This window comes from Botryllus schlosseri, chromosome 13 (assembly GCF_051294905.1).
Source record: "Botryllus schlosseri isolate E-star chromosome 13, Bs_hap1, whole genome shotgun sequence".
In the NCBI taxonomy this organism is placed as follows: Eukaryota; Metazoa; Chordata; class Ascidiacea; order Stolidobranchia; family Styelidae; genus Botryllus; species Botryllus schlosseri.
Window position 1 is genome coordinate 4067697 of NC_137248.1, and position 16093 is coordinate 4083789.

Genomic DNA, 16093 nt, shown 5'->3' on the forward strand with positions numbered 1-16093 from the left:
ATTATGACACCAATTTAGGAGATCTCAAAAATGTGCGAGAGGTTTAGAAAAGTGTGGCGACACGGAATTGAAGTTATTCTGTCGGTTTGCAACGTCCTGCGTTATCATACCATCGCAAACTCTCGATAAACACGCTATGAATTACGAGAGTATTTTTTAACGCTGTTGGCAACCGCGCTGGAATCACAATTGATTTTAAGTAACGTGTGCGCTGTGAGTTTTGAATGACAAAACTTTTCATCTTTATTGTGCAGGAACTTATTCATATATTATCTAAAACCATCGAGTCGAAAGTATGAGACATTTCGCTGCAGCGATACTCTTCTGCCTTGTTTTATTGGCGACAGAAGGTAGGCTCAAGTTTGATTTGAGATTGTCGCGGTAATAGTTGCAAAGACACGTTTTTCTCAGGTCACGGGATACGATGCTGGCGTCGTCAATTCGCCTGCGCAGACGGGAAGCAGTGCATTCCCGCTTCCAGATTTTGCGACGGTAGAATTCATTGCAGGTTAGTCTGAATTTAGCAAAAGTGCGCTGCTCTTGTAAAAGTACTTGAATGATTTTTATTACTCAAACTTTCCCGAATCAACCGGAAGGAAACGTGACAGTGATAAATTGCTGCTACTGAGATGCGGTACACTCCAAATGATAATGGCATGATCTATCATCTACACTCTATACCGCACAGGATGGGAATACAGTCCTGTACTTTTCGGCACATAAGTTTGTATTCACACCGCTTCCAGTTCGTGTGAATGAGCCAAAAATTGATATGGGGCTGAATGATTTGCACCCCACGCCACGATGATAACATGGTACATACACCTATGTTCCATCCATTTATTTACAGTACAAGTCGCAGAATTCCGTGTGAATATCCACGGTCTGAATTCTTCCTTCCTGCGTTAAGAATCGTAGGAGCTTTTACACGTTAGATATAAGGGGAAACATTCGTAATCATTGTATAGCAATTATTGTAGAGAACACCTCTCGCAGCTTGTATAAATGGCGGGAAGGGCGTACTGATTTGATCACCCAATGGTTAATCTTTGGATTGTGGGTCCGAAAGAGATCAATTCGAATAATTATTAAAATGATAACCTTGGAACAATTTACAAGATAGAATGTGCACTGTGCAGTCGACATTACTTCAACATCAGTAAACGAGTGGACTTCGTGAAAAGTATCAACTCGCTAATCAAACGAATGACATGTTAACGCGATATCAATGAAATCTTCTACGGACTTCTACGGAGATCGGGTTCCAGGCAATTGTGCTTTGGAAATGTCCTTTGAGCGTTTGTTAAACGCCTCAGCTTAATCTGAAAATACGTCACGCAAAGGGTTTTTAAATATAGCTGAGGCGAAGGCCGCGTCGAAAAGTGACTCATAAATCTAATTCGACTCACAGGTATAATCGGTGATAAGTAGCCGTTTCGTGGTAGACATCTGAAGTGGTTTGTGGTAGAAATGCATCGCGATTAGCGTGTTCGCATGATACGGTTTGGAGATCTAGATGCTATTTTAAGAAAAAAACAGATATATTTGGTAAACATGATTTCGTGATGACAGGGACCAAAGTGATGAAAGGCGCGCTTGGAAATTTTCCAAAGGGCTGCGGTGTCAGAAAAATAGAAGAACATGTCTTCTCGACATATCCTACACTAACAAGATGGACATTTTCTGTGACAAACCTGTCAAGCCTGGTAAGCCAACTTGATCGTATACAAAATTACTACAAAAGCATCGCTTGCCTGAGAATAAAATAAGACGGAAGTCCCGAGCATTGCCCACCAAATTCCGTTACGATATCCCACATTCAGCGCCATGATTGCGAACCAATGGCGTAGGTGTGGCAAAAGACTATTATTGATATTGCGACAACTTATTTGTTCGCTACGTCACAAAGTATCAGCATGATGGCGAAATAGAAATCTTTCTCTTCCTCAATTCTAGCGACTGCACCCATGAACGAACGCGGTACAAAAACCAATGTTTACGATTCGAAAGAGGCAAAAAACTATTAAAATAGTTCATCAACAAATCGATCCTTTATGCTTGTGATTGACAGTAATTTTACTTGGAAGCAACGTGGTCATAAATAATCGAAGTGTCGGATTGTTATTGTGTTTGTTATGAAATACAGCACATAGCATACAGTATTTGCTCATTTGTCAAGACGCGCTCGCGTCCTGGTAAATGTTGTTTATGCATTTGATTTATCTTCAAGATGACATTCAACGATAACCATAAACCTGAATATCACGTAGATCAGGATTTAGATTCCGAGAAAATGATGCGCGAAATTCAAAAGCATCGTGTCGAGTAATGGCTTCGTGGTAGACTTTGATCTGAAATTTACCTCGCCTAAATCTGTTAATTTCTTTCCGGACCGGGTTGTTGCCAATACGTATATCGCCCATACAATGCAATTACGGCTTCTATTTCAAAAGTAACACACGTATATAATTATGCGCTTATTATAATGCATATTGACCGGATAAAGTGATGCGAATCTGTCATATAATGAGCACATGTTATGTGGCAATTATGAGGAATTTCGGTGACATAACTCTCTTCAGATAACTGCTTTTGCCCTCCAGAAGCTGTTGGGTCACTGCGTAAAAGCTTCAATTATATATTTTGTATGTACTTGAGATCAACGCCCTCAATATCGAACGCTAGACATCACTGTACAATGTACACACAGTGTACATTGTACGATAGGGCTGTTCAAAAATACCTTTGTTTCCGGATTCCCGAGATTCACTGATTAAATTGCTAGGTGGCCTAAAACCGCTGCACACCAAATTTGACTCGATTCCAACCAGTAAAAGCCGACGCAGAGCTAATTGAAAATTTTGAATTTATTATATAAAATAAAAAATAAAATTTTCAAATTTTACTGTCAACCCCATAAAATTGTTGAGTTGCCTCCAAAAACGATGCATAAGAATTTTTTGCTCAATTCCAACCGGTAGAGTTATTGCATTCGAAAGTTTTTAAGTGTGCAAAAATAGCATTGACGGTGGGAAAACCCAGAATAACAATGAAAAACTCATATATCTTCGCTTCTACGGATGTGAATTGCGTCAAATTTGTTTTGCGTCGTTTTCGTAGATAACTCAACAATTTCGTGAGGTTTACAGTAAAATTAAAAAAAAACATTGTATTTTTTACAATAAATAATAAATATCAATTGGCCGTGCGTCGGCTTCTACTGGTAGGAATTGAGCCAAATTTGGTGAGAAGCGTTTGTCAGTTAAATTTTATCATTGAATTCCGGGATCCGGAAAAAAAGAAGTCATTTTTGAACAACCCTACTATACAATGAGCTGTACACGGGAAGGGCGATCCACCGTATTCCTGTCTTAAGGATCTTGATTTGGACCATAATTCGAATTGCTAATACAAGCTCATATCGATAATAGTTTGAGTCCAAGTGTGGCGCCTTATATCTGTGAGTGTGAAAGCACAATATAATCTAGCACATTTTTATTAATTGTTTTCATGGTTTACGATGCCGAAACATGTGTAGAGGAAGTTTAAAGCGAAGTCGATGTTACAGTTACAGGTATGCGATGCGCACGTGACGAATTCGCATGCAACGACGGTTCGAAGTGTGTGAAGATGTCCGATTTTTGCGACGGAAGGAAAGACTGCCGGTAATTATCAATAGGACCGTATGGAGGCGGTTTCACCCATCATGTGGACACGCGCGAACCGCACATGCTTTGACAAACAATTCATGTACTTCAAGCGTGTATTCGTGGTATCACAATGCACATAAATATTTATACGTTGTATTTATGAAACATTAAGATAATCATCGTCCAATGAATACACGCTTATTTTAAGACACTCGCGCGTGCTAGATAATATAAATGCCGCAATAGCAGATAAAGAGATTTCCCAGCCACAATGTAATCGCCTATCCTCTTTGACCAGCGAGCTTTTTACCAGTCAATCAAACTATTTGTTGTCTGTGGTTGTTGTGTATTTTTATGCTTGCACGTGACAAAATAGTCGACCGATACCAGCACAAGCAAAGAAACTATCAGTAATAAACAGTGCGAGCTGGATCTAGGCACTAATCACGATCACGTGTAATTAGTTTTGAGATCATGGAGATTCGTTAAGTTCACCGGGTCGAAAATCCATTTAGTCACGCGCCAAAAGCAGCACGTGCCGGCAATTGTCCGCTTTATGTAATCAGTAATGTTGTGTCGAACATATCATCGTGTACGGAATCGCCTTGCACGGAAATCATATTCTCGCGTCACACGAGATGCTTCCCAATTCTCTCATTGTTCGTTAACCGGTTTGTCGCGTGTAGTTGTCAAATCAAACACGCCTAATTCCATATTACCTATTTCGTGATGTTTATCAAACTGCCGTGACACGCGTCACCGTTAACGCGTGCGTTTCAACACAACAGAGACGGCAGTGACGAGACTCTGCGTGGACCGAAGTATAACGACACCGAGCGACCGTGCAGAAAAGGTGCAAACGTGTGTGTACTGCCCGAATCGCTGAGATCAAAGAGACACATTCTGTGCGATAAAGGTAAACTTGATAGTGTGTAATTCCGGTGCGAAATGTCAGACCCGTAATTCTGTTATCTGCAGATACTATCTGCTGGGACGACGAGTTTAAATGCGAGACTGGCAACAAGTGCATTCCATGGCACTGGTTTTGCGATGGATCGTCAGATTGCGCGTGAGTTAATTACGTCGCCGTAACATCGAGATGTGCGGTCGATTTTGTACTTGAAGAAACAAATGCGATTGAATTTCACGCTAAATCTTGACCTTAAACACTTTCTGCGGCCCGTTAGACAACGCTGAAAAAGCATAAGTAAACTATATTCTGCTTCCAGTGATGACAGATTGACGATATGATATTATTGATATGATCCTTATTAAAATCAATATGGACTACGTTACTTGCCGCCTCTCTGCAGCATTTTTATTTATTTGCACAGCGATGGTTCCGACGAAATTTCACTCCAGCGTGAATTGGACGGGATTGCGTGTAATCGCGGTCGCAACACTTGTCTGCTGCCTGAAACGTACAACGCAGAACTGTTCTGCAATCGAGGTACGGGTGCACCTTCGCTTCCCGTTCGTTGTTCTTGTTAGATTGCGCAGGTGTTGATGAGCAATGCATAATGCCTGTTTTTCTGTCATCAAATTAAGGCTGATTCTCGGCAAGAAATGCGCGCATACCAATAATACTTGGGACCCGATTGATAACAGCGACTAAGAAAGTTGTTTTATTTTTGTAGGCTAATGTCCGTCAATATCGGTGATGCGTGTTTGAACATGCTAATAACAGCTGATAACAGCTGATCTATACACAAGTGTATTAAATATAAGTTTGAATAGTGGCAATTGACTGTCTGTGATAACTTACGTCATCTTTCGATGTGTGCTGCCTGGAATAGGTCTTGTCTTATCCTGTTGGTCATACGCTACATAGCGTGCTCAAAAGTGGATTAGATCATTCCTCGATTGACCATGCAAACCCACTACTTCCTTTATGATGGGAAAGCATTGCTAATAATTCCATAATGAATTGCAGACTTTCAGAACCATTTTTCATGGCTAACCATTCATCAACATGCCGTATTAAATGATTGTCATACCTAGATAATTTTTTCTTCCGTTGTCCAAAGTCTGAGAATTGAATGTTGAGAATTTGCGGTTTTTTGATGCACCAGCTGCAGCTCACCTCGAACTTCAGAATTATACTGATAGCCCACTTGACCTTCACTCAATTACAACCATTAACTCAAATCTAATTAGGGTATTCGGACGTTTGTTGCTATGTCTTCTCGAATCTTTTCGCGACAGGGAGATTTATTGCTATTACACTTGTTAGTTCAGTGGTTCCCAACCGGGGAGGAATTCCCCCCTTGGGGGGAATTTCGTAATTTTTAGGGAGGAATTCTGCTTTAGAATTGTAACGGATTTCCCAAATTGTTCATGTCCGAACTGTAATGAAGTCGACCAGTTATATCTGAATGTATGCTCCTTATGGCTGTTTTTTGTTTGCTGATAGTATATTCAAATCCTATTTGAAATCCTTTTTTCACATACAAATCCCCCTCCCCCCCCCCGATGTGAAGATAATTTTGTACGCCAGCAATCAAATCCTAAGCGAGCAAATGTCGTGTCGCATCTATCACAACAAGGCCTCTAGTGAAAGAATTTATCTTATATTTTAAAGTCAACCTTTTCAGACAGTGACAAAATATTCCAACGTCATCGATTCAAGTCAAAGAGATCGCTAGCCTTACTTTATTTTTAGTGAACGGCTACCCGATCGAAAAAAGACATGTTAAACTTGGTGCAATGTTACCGAAATGTAATGGGTGTGCTAAATATTCCATTAGCTCCAGCAGGGAATCTCATCAAGTGTATGTTATGTATCAGGGCTGTAACCAAGACTCGAGGCTCCGAGTCACAAGTCAATTCACCATTGGGTCAAGTCCGAGTTCAAGTCAGCGATCAAAGGGTCGAGTCTGAGTCATGGTATTATGACTCGAGTCCAAGTCACACTCAAGTCAACACTGTTTGGTGATATTGAATGATTTGGATTTATGTTATACTAATATTCTTCACTTTTAGCAGTTTGACATTGTCAAGTACCAGGATCAATAGACGAAATTCCATGAGGGTGGTCACTTTACTGTTCTTCGAAATTACAATTTAATGTCGGTCATTAGGCCGTTTTATAGTCTCGAGTCATATGGGTTGGTTCGAGTCATGCACAGTGACTCGAGTCCAAGTCGAGTCAATACCCAGATTGTCTCAAGTCGAGTCGAGTCGTTTCCATATTTTAAGAAAATGACTCGAGTCAAGTCGAGTCATCAGGAAATGGTGACTCGAGTCTGGTCAACCCTGTTATATATGAAAGTACCAATATTATTGGCCAAATGCATACGCAAACTTGAGAAAAAAATTGCGATACCAGTAAATTCATGCATAGTGATTTTTCGCAGTAGTTATATTAGTGATTGGTGCATGGTAAGCCGAAAACACAAATGGAAGTGTGGGGGTCTGTTGAGTCAAGCCTTCCAGAATATGTATGATTGGGACCAAGACCATTCTTTTTGGAGGTCTACAAAAGTGTTATTACAGCACGGCTAGAAACAAACGAGGTAAAAATGACCTTTTTTAATCATCGGGCAGATTTATTCTAAGGGGGGAATTTCGGCTTAAATTTCGGCCAAGGGAGGCACGAGATGAAAAAGGTTGGGAACCACTGTGTTAGTTCAATTTGCAGTGTGCACATGCTCTAAATAAAACCTATAATTTTCATAGGTAAAATGTAATGACGTTTGTATGTTTTTATGAAACAGAGGTTACATGTTTGGACGGGGAATTCAAGTGTCTTGATGGAACGCAGTGCGTGCCGTGGAATAAGTTTTGTTCTGGTCAACCAGAATGTAGGTACGTGTCAGTTTGTTTTTTATATTCTAATGATCGATCCGAACGGATTGTTATTCTCACATATTGCTAAAATAGCACTTACCCTTCTTTTCTTGATTGTATCAATCTTCATAAGTTGAATTGTATCAATGTCATGGCAGGGACAGTAGCGACGAACATGGCGTACATTCGGGTGTAGTCGGTACCTTTTGCAGACGCGGAAGACACGTTTGCGTCATGCCCGAGGGAAACGAGGGAATGCAGGAAAAGCTTTGTCTTCCAGGTACTGATAGCCGGCCGATTGCTGGCTCGTATATCCTACCATACACTGATTTTTCACCATCTAATACTCTTGGACTTGAAGTCCGTCTATTTCCTACCGCATAGTGGTATATAGGCGTAAATATATTTACATCGATGATAACCTATCAATATGATAAATACTATCGATGTTTGATGTCCTTGCAGACCCAGAATGCACAAGTGACGAATACTCCTGCTTGGATGGAACCAAGTGCATTCCATGGCGTCAGTTCTGTGACGGAATGGGAACATGCAAGTACGTACTTAACGACATGGATATTACTAAGATATAAAACATCGCATTTCTCTTGTACAGGGATAAGAGTGATGAAATAAATATCAACTCGACTCTTCCTGGTTTCAAGTGTCGCCGAGGCAACTTCCTGTGCACCCTGCCAGAACAGTATTATTATAAGGCCGTGGAGATATGCGACGGAGGTTAGTTAGAGTTTAATGCAACACGGTACTTATATATAAGTTTAATTATTAATACTTGACTCGGATATTATATTGTAATTATTATATTACGCATCTCATTACCATTCAGAGCCCAAATGCAAAGACGACGAATATCCTTGTCTCAGTGGGACGCAGTGCATAAAAAAGACACGATTTTGCGACGGTTCGTTTGATTGCAGGTATGTACCTACCTTTACATAAATAATATATTGTTGAAAACACGCTGATCTCTTGACGGGCGAGGAAATCTCAATCGACATATCTAAATATGGATTTTGGCTATTGGCATTGCTCAGACCTGACTGATTCTGTATTCTTAAAAAAAAGTTGTGCAATATTGTGTGCATCGATGTTGCGATTTATATTTTACATCAGATAACTCATATAAGGAGCCTTGTGATAAACATATTCCAAAAATATGTTATTTATTATTTGAAAAGTACACCGATGGCCTGTTAATATTTATTATGTGCACAATTAATGTGGAACACAGTTGTCTGGCTATCTCTACGATTTTCCGTACTAATTCCAACTCATATGTAACAGGGATTTGAGCGACGAAATTCGAGCTAAAGACAGCGATTCGGGGATCCCATGTAAAAAGGGGAAGCGATTCTGTGTACTGCCAAATGAACGAGGGACTCTAAGAAACGATTTGTGTGCTGCCGGTAAGTGTACTCCCTAATGTGCGGACTGTCATTGTAAAAACATTACATATTTCAATATTTATGTCCGATCAGGAGCGCCTATACATGAGAAATATATTTTTCATTTATAGATCGATCCTGTATCTCTGGATTTCAATGCGCTGATAGAACTCAATGTATACCTAAAGAATGGTTCTGCGATGGTGTGGTGCACTGCCGGTATGTGAAAATATTTCGCACGCTTCATAGTCTACAGTACCTGTACAGCAACATAATTTAGACTCCTTTTCCGAACTCGATTGTATCGTAATAGATATTCGTAACGAGGGTACGAAAAAGTGTGAATAAGACATTATAATGGATAGTATAGTTTTAGATCTAATTAGTTGGAATTCATCTTTAAATGATTGTAATTAAATTTCGGCTTTATACAGGGATGGCAGCGATGAAATGAGCAGCTTTAATCGCTTCAAAAAGCGAAACTATGGAGTTCAATGTCGAGGACAGAAAGACACGTGTCTTTTACCAGTGGAGCAGGCATACAAAAGAAATACCATATGCCGTTCACAAAAGAGTGAGTAAAAATTTTCTAATACTGTATAGTGTGAGTATAGCATGAGACGCAACAGACTTACATTTATATATTAGGCGTCTCGAGTCTTATCATCGATAAGTTGCAACGTCACACTAGTTGTAGTATTGAATACGATCAATTCCCATGCTGAACACTGATTCCGTGCTTCAAATCTCAATATTTCACCTCTAGTTCACGTCACGATGCTTTAGTTGTACCCTAGTAAAGCAAACAGAAATATCTAGCGCGGCAGCAACGCAAATATTTTCAAATTTCTCATTTCCTAACATGCTCAGTGAATGTTGTTTATAAAACACAGGCGTAAGCGAGTATGCCTTGTAGGATAATTCCGATATTTTAATGATTAATTGATCGTTCTTATTATTTACTTCCACAGAGCTCGTATGCAAACCGGACGAATTCATGTGCCGAGATGGTTCTGAATGCTTGAAGGCGTCGTGGTTTTGCGACGGGGAAGCATATTGCGGGTTAGTAATTCTGCATTGCACATAAATAAGCATAGAGACTATATTGTAGTAGTCTATAGTCGAAACTATATTCTATTACCAGCGCCCAATCACTGATAGATATCAAGAAACTTTTAAAGTTACGGCGTTCTTTATAACTGCTTGTTATAGATATAGACAGTCCCACCCACAACCAGACTTCGGCATTTCTTGCGGTTTCTGAGATTGCCATAAATATTGACAGCGTTGTCGATGTTACGTGATATTATAGAAAATCAATTGCGATTGGGCGATATACAGCCAATGTACATCGCACATGTTGTATATGCGCTTACAATACGAGACTCATTATGCCACATCGTTAATTGATCGCTGATATTGCTGACTCTGTTTATGATATGGAATATTTCCGTTTCGTTTAGAGATGACAGCGATGCGGTTGTAAGCAAAATGACGATGAAGAAAGGCGACATTCGATGCCGGCACGAGGAATTCGTGTGTGTTCTCCCGATAGGTCAGCGAGAGAAAAAGGACGCACTTTGCAAGAGAGGTATGTGGATACTCTGCGCAGCCGGCGATCGAAAAATGTTCTAACGCCGCTCACGATATTCTAGAGCCGACGTGTGATAAGGACGAGTACGCCTGTTTGGACGGATCGCGTTGCCTTCCCGGTAAATATTTCTGCGACGCATACAAGGACTGCGTGTAAGTTGAACTTAGTTCTATTTATGTCGCACACAGAAGATTTCGAACCGTCCGATTTCGTGCCGATCTGATATTCGACTAATATCAATCGAAGTTGTGACGTGGAAACATTCCAGTACAGTCTTTCATCACGCTGCTATCTAACATGTGTGATGCATGGTTACTTTTAATGTACAGTGAAATAACGTATGCATGGCTGATACTATATATGCGTGTTGCCCTAAGAGTGGTCTATATTCCACACGGACCGACAGTACACACGCCACGGTCAGTTTTCGTTGATAAACGGGGACATTCTGACGGTACCTATGTCTTTGATTAAAAAGAAATGCACCCAGTAATCAGGATCGCCCAATTCTTCATTTGCCCCGTTAGTCATGCTGACTGGAGAAGCTACCAGTCCTTAATGCCATAAAAATTCGTTGGCATGTTTCTATATACTGCCTCTCCAAACCGCGCCACTCTAGTAACACACTCACCACCATTTAAAGTCGTTTCGACTACTTACGATCTTTTCATTGTATCGCCATCTTGTTTTGTTTTGGACTGATAAAATTACTAATAGACTGAACATAACTGTGGTTAAATACGGATGACGAACAGCACGGTATACGCCCGTTATTGTGGCATCCGCTATATAGACTGGTATATGATTTTGCAATGTTTTCTGTTCTGCGCGCTAATTTCGAACCTCGCCCTGTTACAGTGACGGCAGCGACGAGATCAGTCCTTTCACCGAGACTCCCGGCTCGACTTGCCGTGGAAACCGCAATTCCTGGATTTATTTCGGCGGAAACGACGGGGTCGCCGGCGGCAATTGGTGTGTCCTGCCCGAATCGCAGACATCAAAGAAAAAATGGCTTTGCAACAATTGATAGGTTAATTTTGTTGGTTTTATTATTGTTCCGTTCCGTGTCGTTAAATATTGCACCATGTACTACAATTTATGCGGCCTCGTTTCGTTGTCTATAATGTAGATTTTAGAATCGACATCAGATAAATATACAATGAATGCGATGTGCAACATTTAACTTACCTTTATTGAGTTCTTCATATTTATTCTGCAATATACAGTATTCCTTCGTTTATTTACTTGTGTTTCACATTTTGGTCCGTATAATTCTTATGACACGGTTTCTGCTAGGAAACCTATATGAGCGTTTCACAAATGCACTTTGCTGCAGGCCTATGTTTTTATGACTTCACCTCGTATTCCGAGTTTGATTTTTAAAATCGGGAAAACGACGAAAAGTGACAATGTATCTGTGCTGACGTTATTGAAATGGACTTTTTGATGTAACCGCTATGATGTCCCTCGAATATCTTTGCACATGATGTTAATAAACTATTTAAATCGACGCATTCTGTGGCTATTCATGCTGGGAATCTTCACCATAATTGCCGGCCTTACTCGATAAATCTACTCTGTCGATGATAATTCTGGGATGATCCACCGATCAAGGATGATCCCAGAATCATCAAATAAAACTGAAATAACTCCACTTCCACAGCTTGGAATTGAGTCAAATGTTTTGGCATCGTTTTTGAAGACAGCACAACAATTTTATAGGGTTGGAAGGAAAATTTGAAAACTTTTTTTTTGCATTTTTAGGCAAATTCAAAATTTTCAAACTCTACGAAACCCGTGAATATTGGTTGGAATGAATTGAAATTTGGCATGCGTCGTTTTTTAAGGCAACCTCACGATTTAATCACGTATAGCTAGCAAGATTCCGGAAAAAATGTTATTTTTGAACGGCCTTATTGCACATTCATATGCAGACACGAGAAGGGTAGCAGGTGAACATCAACAAGTTACTTATTTATTTTCCTGTGTGCCATGCGGATGCTTTGATCGACCGATGAATGTTGATTATACGAGATTGTTACTCTTTCAAGCATGCTATATATCCACAGATCCTGGGAGTCATAAGTACTGTTTTAAATTAGGGGCTGTGTTTTGAACCCCACCTCTAGGTTTTTGAAGAAACGGGCAAACCAGGACTTTCAGGTATTTATCATTACTCGGTTTGATTAAATACTGCTACGAAATTATCATAGCTTTACGCAATGTTCAAGTCTGTAGCTGAACTGGTAGGCAGTGAATGTTACGTGAAGCGGATACTGATTACTGGATATTGATATCTTACCGAAGGCCAACGACGAGGAAAACCGTATGAAACTAAACATGCCAATTCGAAAAACGTATATCACGTTCCAGGCCTCCGAAGAACCGCAAACATGTACGAGATAATACATGCATATACATAACAACAGAGCACGACACGATAGCAGTCGTATACTTTAGTAGTTCGTTATCGTATTGTGTGTGCTGTGCATTGTGTGTTTTTATGGATACTAATACAACTTACACCCGTGATATATGGGTGTGAATATATACCATGGTACAAATCAAACACAACATTTAACCCAAATGACGCTTGCACGTAGGGACGTAGGATGTTTTAGCTCACACTCTCATCGCATGTACTCGTAATTCGCAAATGTTACTGTACAGTACATGAAGAATTATTGGTCTAATTTTACAAATGCTGCTCGATCGTTAGTACATGAATTATGACATCTTTCTAGTGCTAATAACTGTCAGCATCTGATATTAGATGCTGATGCGGTGGTAGGGCACTATGGTGTTATATTTTATAAAATGAGTAGGCCTCGAGGGAATAAGGCATCAAGAGAATTCTGCCTGGGGTTGGGTTAGGAGTTGGACTCGATTGTATAAATAGATCATGTCAACGTGGCAGTAAAAACAATTATGTTTTTGTCACTCAAATGTTTGGAACTTTTAATGTCACTATGTGTAGTCAAATATGGAATTGTCAGCTACTCACGCCAACACCGTTAGCAATCTTCAATCAGACTGTGAGCCTTGCAACTGGTAGAAGTCTGCGTTCCAGTGTTCAATTCGCATCGGTGGCTGTCAACCTAAAGCCAGTGCCGTGATCAAGCCTGGTAATTTGTATCGGGTTGCGACAGAAAGGGTATTTGATGTGAAACCTCAGTCAAATTATAATGTTGATCACTGATTCGCAGTGGTAATCCACATGTGGTGATACTGAAGGACAGAGATGAGCCGGTGAATTCGTCCGTAGCTTCACTACCGCATTCAAAATCTGAATCCATTCACGGGCCGCACTGTAGTTAATAAAGAGATTTTTAACCAAAACGCAATATTTCCATTTAATTATATAAGTCAAAGGACTGAGGAAATATGGAGATAATATAAATGCATATTTAAAACAAGCTATTATACGTGTCAGAAATATTGACAAGATCCTATAAGCGGGTCGTCCTCAATAACCTATTTATCAACATTGGCGATGGAAGTAGCTTGTGCCGATTGTTGCAACAGGATCAAAATTTGAATCTGTTGGCAACGATCTGTTCAGAGATGTGCTGATTCTACTTTTGCTTTACCTCCAGGACCCACAATGCTGACAGCATCATACGTTACTACAATATATTGATATATAAAATACTTCTACACATATCGAAGACAAATCTACCTAACACATACAAAAATTCGTTTTTTCCAAGCAGAGCAGTAAAAGTATAATAAACTTGCCGTAGTTTCAAATTCATAATAACGCTCATAAGCCGAATTATGTCGCTGTTGTGACTTTATGTGATGTTTACCAATGCGTAGGGTTAGAGGTCAGGCTATTGTGATTGTAACAAAAATAATAAATAAACATCATAGTAAAACTTGTAATTTTAATGTTGATAAATATCTAGAAAAGGTTTAGTCTAGTCGCCGCTAAAACTAGATTTTTAGTACCCATTTTCTCAATATTTTTACTTGCTAGTTGCGGGCCGCATGCGTGCCGCGGGCCGTAGTTTGCCCACCCCTGGTATACATACACACGTGGTGCTACTCTTTCCGTCGCCGTGCTGACTTTGCAGCAGTAAACAAATCTCTTGCATTGACGGGATACACTCGATTCTGCCCAGGCTGGTAATGATGGGCATCTTGGCGGCCTATGAAAAACACACGGTGGGACTAATGTAAATACAGACAGGGTTGTAACCAAGTCACGAGGCTCCGAGTCACAAGTCAATCTCACTTTTATGTTTTTGACTCGAGTCAAGTCGAGTCATTTTCAATTCCCACCGAGTCAAGTCCGAGTCCAAGTCAGCGAACAGAGGATTGAGTCCGAGTCATGGTATTATGACTCGAGTCCGAGTCCAAGTCATTGTGTTGACTGCTCAGTTTCCAGTTAAAGTCTTCCTAAACCCACTTTTTAACTCTGTTTGGTGATATTGAATGATTCGCATTTATAATATATCAATTTTCCTCACTTTTAGCAGTTTCTGGTCGCATTTTCAAGCACCAGTTACCGACAAACGAAATCCCAATAGTGTGTTGGCTTCGAAATTACAATGAATTGTCGGTCTTCGCCATCTGAATCTCGAGTCAATGACTTGCTTCGAGTCATGCGCAATGACTCGAGTCCAAGTCGAGTCAATACACAGATTGACTCGAATCGAGTCGAGTCATTTCCGTATTTTGAGATAATGACTCGAATCGAGTCGAGTCAACCGAAAATCGTGACTCGAGTCTGACTCGAGTCGAGTCATGACTCGAGTCATTACAACCCTGGGTTCAAGATCGTGTCAGTGTCAGTATCAGTATAATTATAATTTCATCAGATCAAAACACCGCAAGATTGCGATGCAATGAAAAGATAAAGGAAGTATAGTCTAAACCAGTGGTATTACATTTACTGATATACCACCACAGGTATTTGTTGCACTCATCAGGATGCCAGAGTCATTTGTTGCACAGAATATTTAGGTCATTGCGCGCTCGAACACCTGTTTCACAAATCGACACGTGAAAAATCAGACATATGCACGGATACACCACATCAATTGAGATTTGTTGTGACCGAAACAATAGGACATACATAAGCAATTGTTCCACGAAGTATACGCAGATTGCGTACCGACAGTCACAGAAACGAATCACCACATACCACTTTTCTGAATTTCCGGTGTTTGGTTTATTTATTTCATTTACGAATCACCACATACCGCTTTTCTGAATTTCCGGTGTTTGGTTAATTTATTACATTTAGGAATCACCACATGCCGCTTTTTGAAGACGAGTCACCTCAGAATACCGCTTTTTTAAATTTCCGGTGTTTGGTTTATTTATTACATTTGCGAATCACCACATGCAGCTCTTTGAAGACGAGTCACCTAAGAATACCGCGTTTTTGAATTTCCGGTGGTTGGTTTATTTATTACATTTGCGAATCATCACATGCCGCTTTTTGAAGACGAGTCACCTCAGAATACCGCTTTTGTGAATTTCCGGTGTTTTAATTTTTTAAATATATTTTACGAGTCACCACCGGGCGTCTATACTACGCGCCTCTGTATTCGAAACAAACCTCCCACGATTGAAGTAAGGTTTATATATGTATTTGCCCAAAATACAGCCGCTTATATAGTATGCTGTATTAACTACGTCCACAT

At 40.1% G+C, this 16093-nt stretch overlaps 3 protein-coding genes across 3 annotated transcripts in view; 2 read left to right on the plus strand and 1 right to left on the minus strand.

Annotated features, from left to right (window-relative positions):
• The window catches only part of LOC145454728 (tryptophan 2,3-dioxygenase-like), a 328104-nt gene that overhangs the window by 258317 nt on the left and 53694 nt on the right, over positions 1–16093 (minus strand). The gene's annotated exons all lie outside the window — the stretch shown is intronic.
• LOC145454726 (DENN domain-containing protein 11-like) overlaps positions 1–16093 on the plus strand; it is a 134115-nt gene that overhangs the window by 33710 nt on the left and 84312 nt on the right. The gene's annotated exons all lie outside the window — the stretch shown is intronic.
• Positions 249–11953, plus strand: LOC145453839 (uncharacterized). Its single transcript, XM_080331819.1, has 19 exons — positions 249–350; positions 412–508; positions 1573–1706; positions 3569–3665; positions 4439–4566; positions 4629–4719; positions 4985–5100; positions 7367–7457; positions 7598–7719; positions 7905–7995; positions 8056–8177; positions 8287–8377; positions 8745–8866; positions 8977–9064; positions 9280–9419; positions 9817–9907; positions 10309–10436; positions 10501–10591; positions 11298–11953. The coding sequence occupies exons 1-19, from the start codon at positions 296–298 to the stop codon at positions 11464–11466; spliced, it is 2064 nt and encodes a 687-aa protein (XP_080187945.1). The 5' UTR covers positions 249–295; the 3' UTR covers positions 11467–11953.

Excerpts from the sequence above, each read along its gene's own strand:
- LOC145453839 (XM_080331819.1), top strand. The coding sequence starts at position 296 with ATGAGACATTTCGCTGCAGCGATACTCTTCTGCCTTGTTTTATTGGCG. Across the intron at positions 351-411 it reads TGTTTTATTGGCGACAGAAG|GTCACGGGATACGATGCTGG; the intron begins GTAGGCTCAAGT and ends CGTTTTTCTCAG. Across the intron at positions 9,065-9,279 it reads GATGGTGTGGTGCACTGCCG|GGATGGCAGCGATGAAATGA; the intron begins GTATGTGAAAAT and ends GGCTTTATACAG.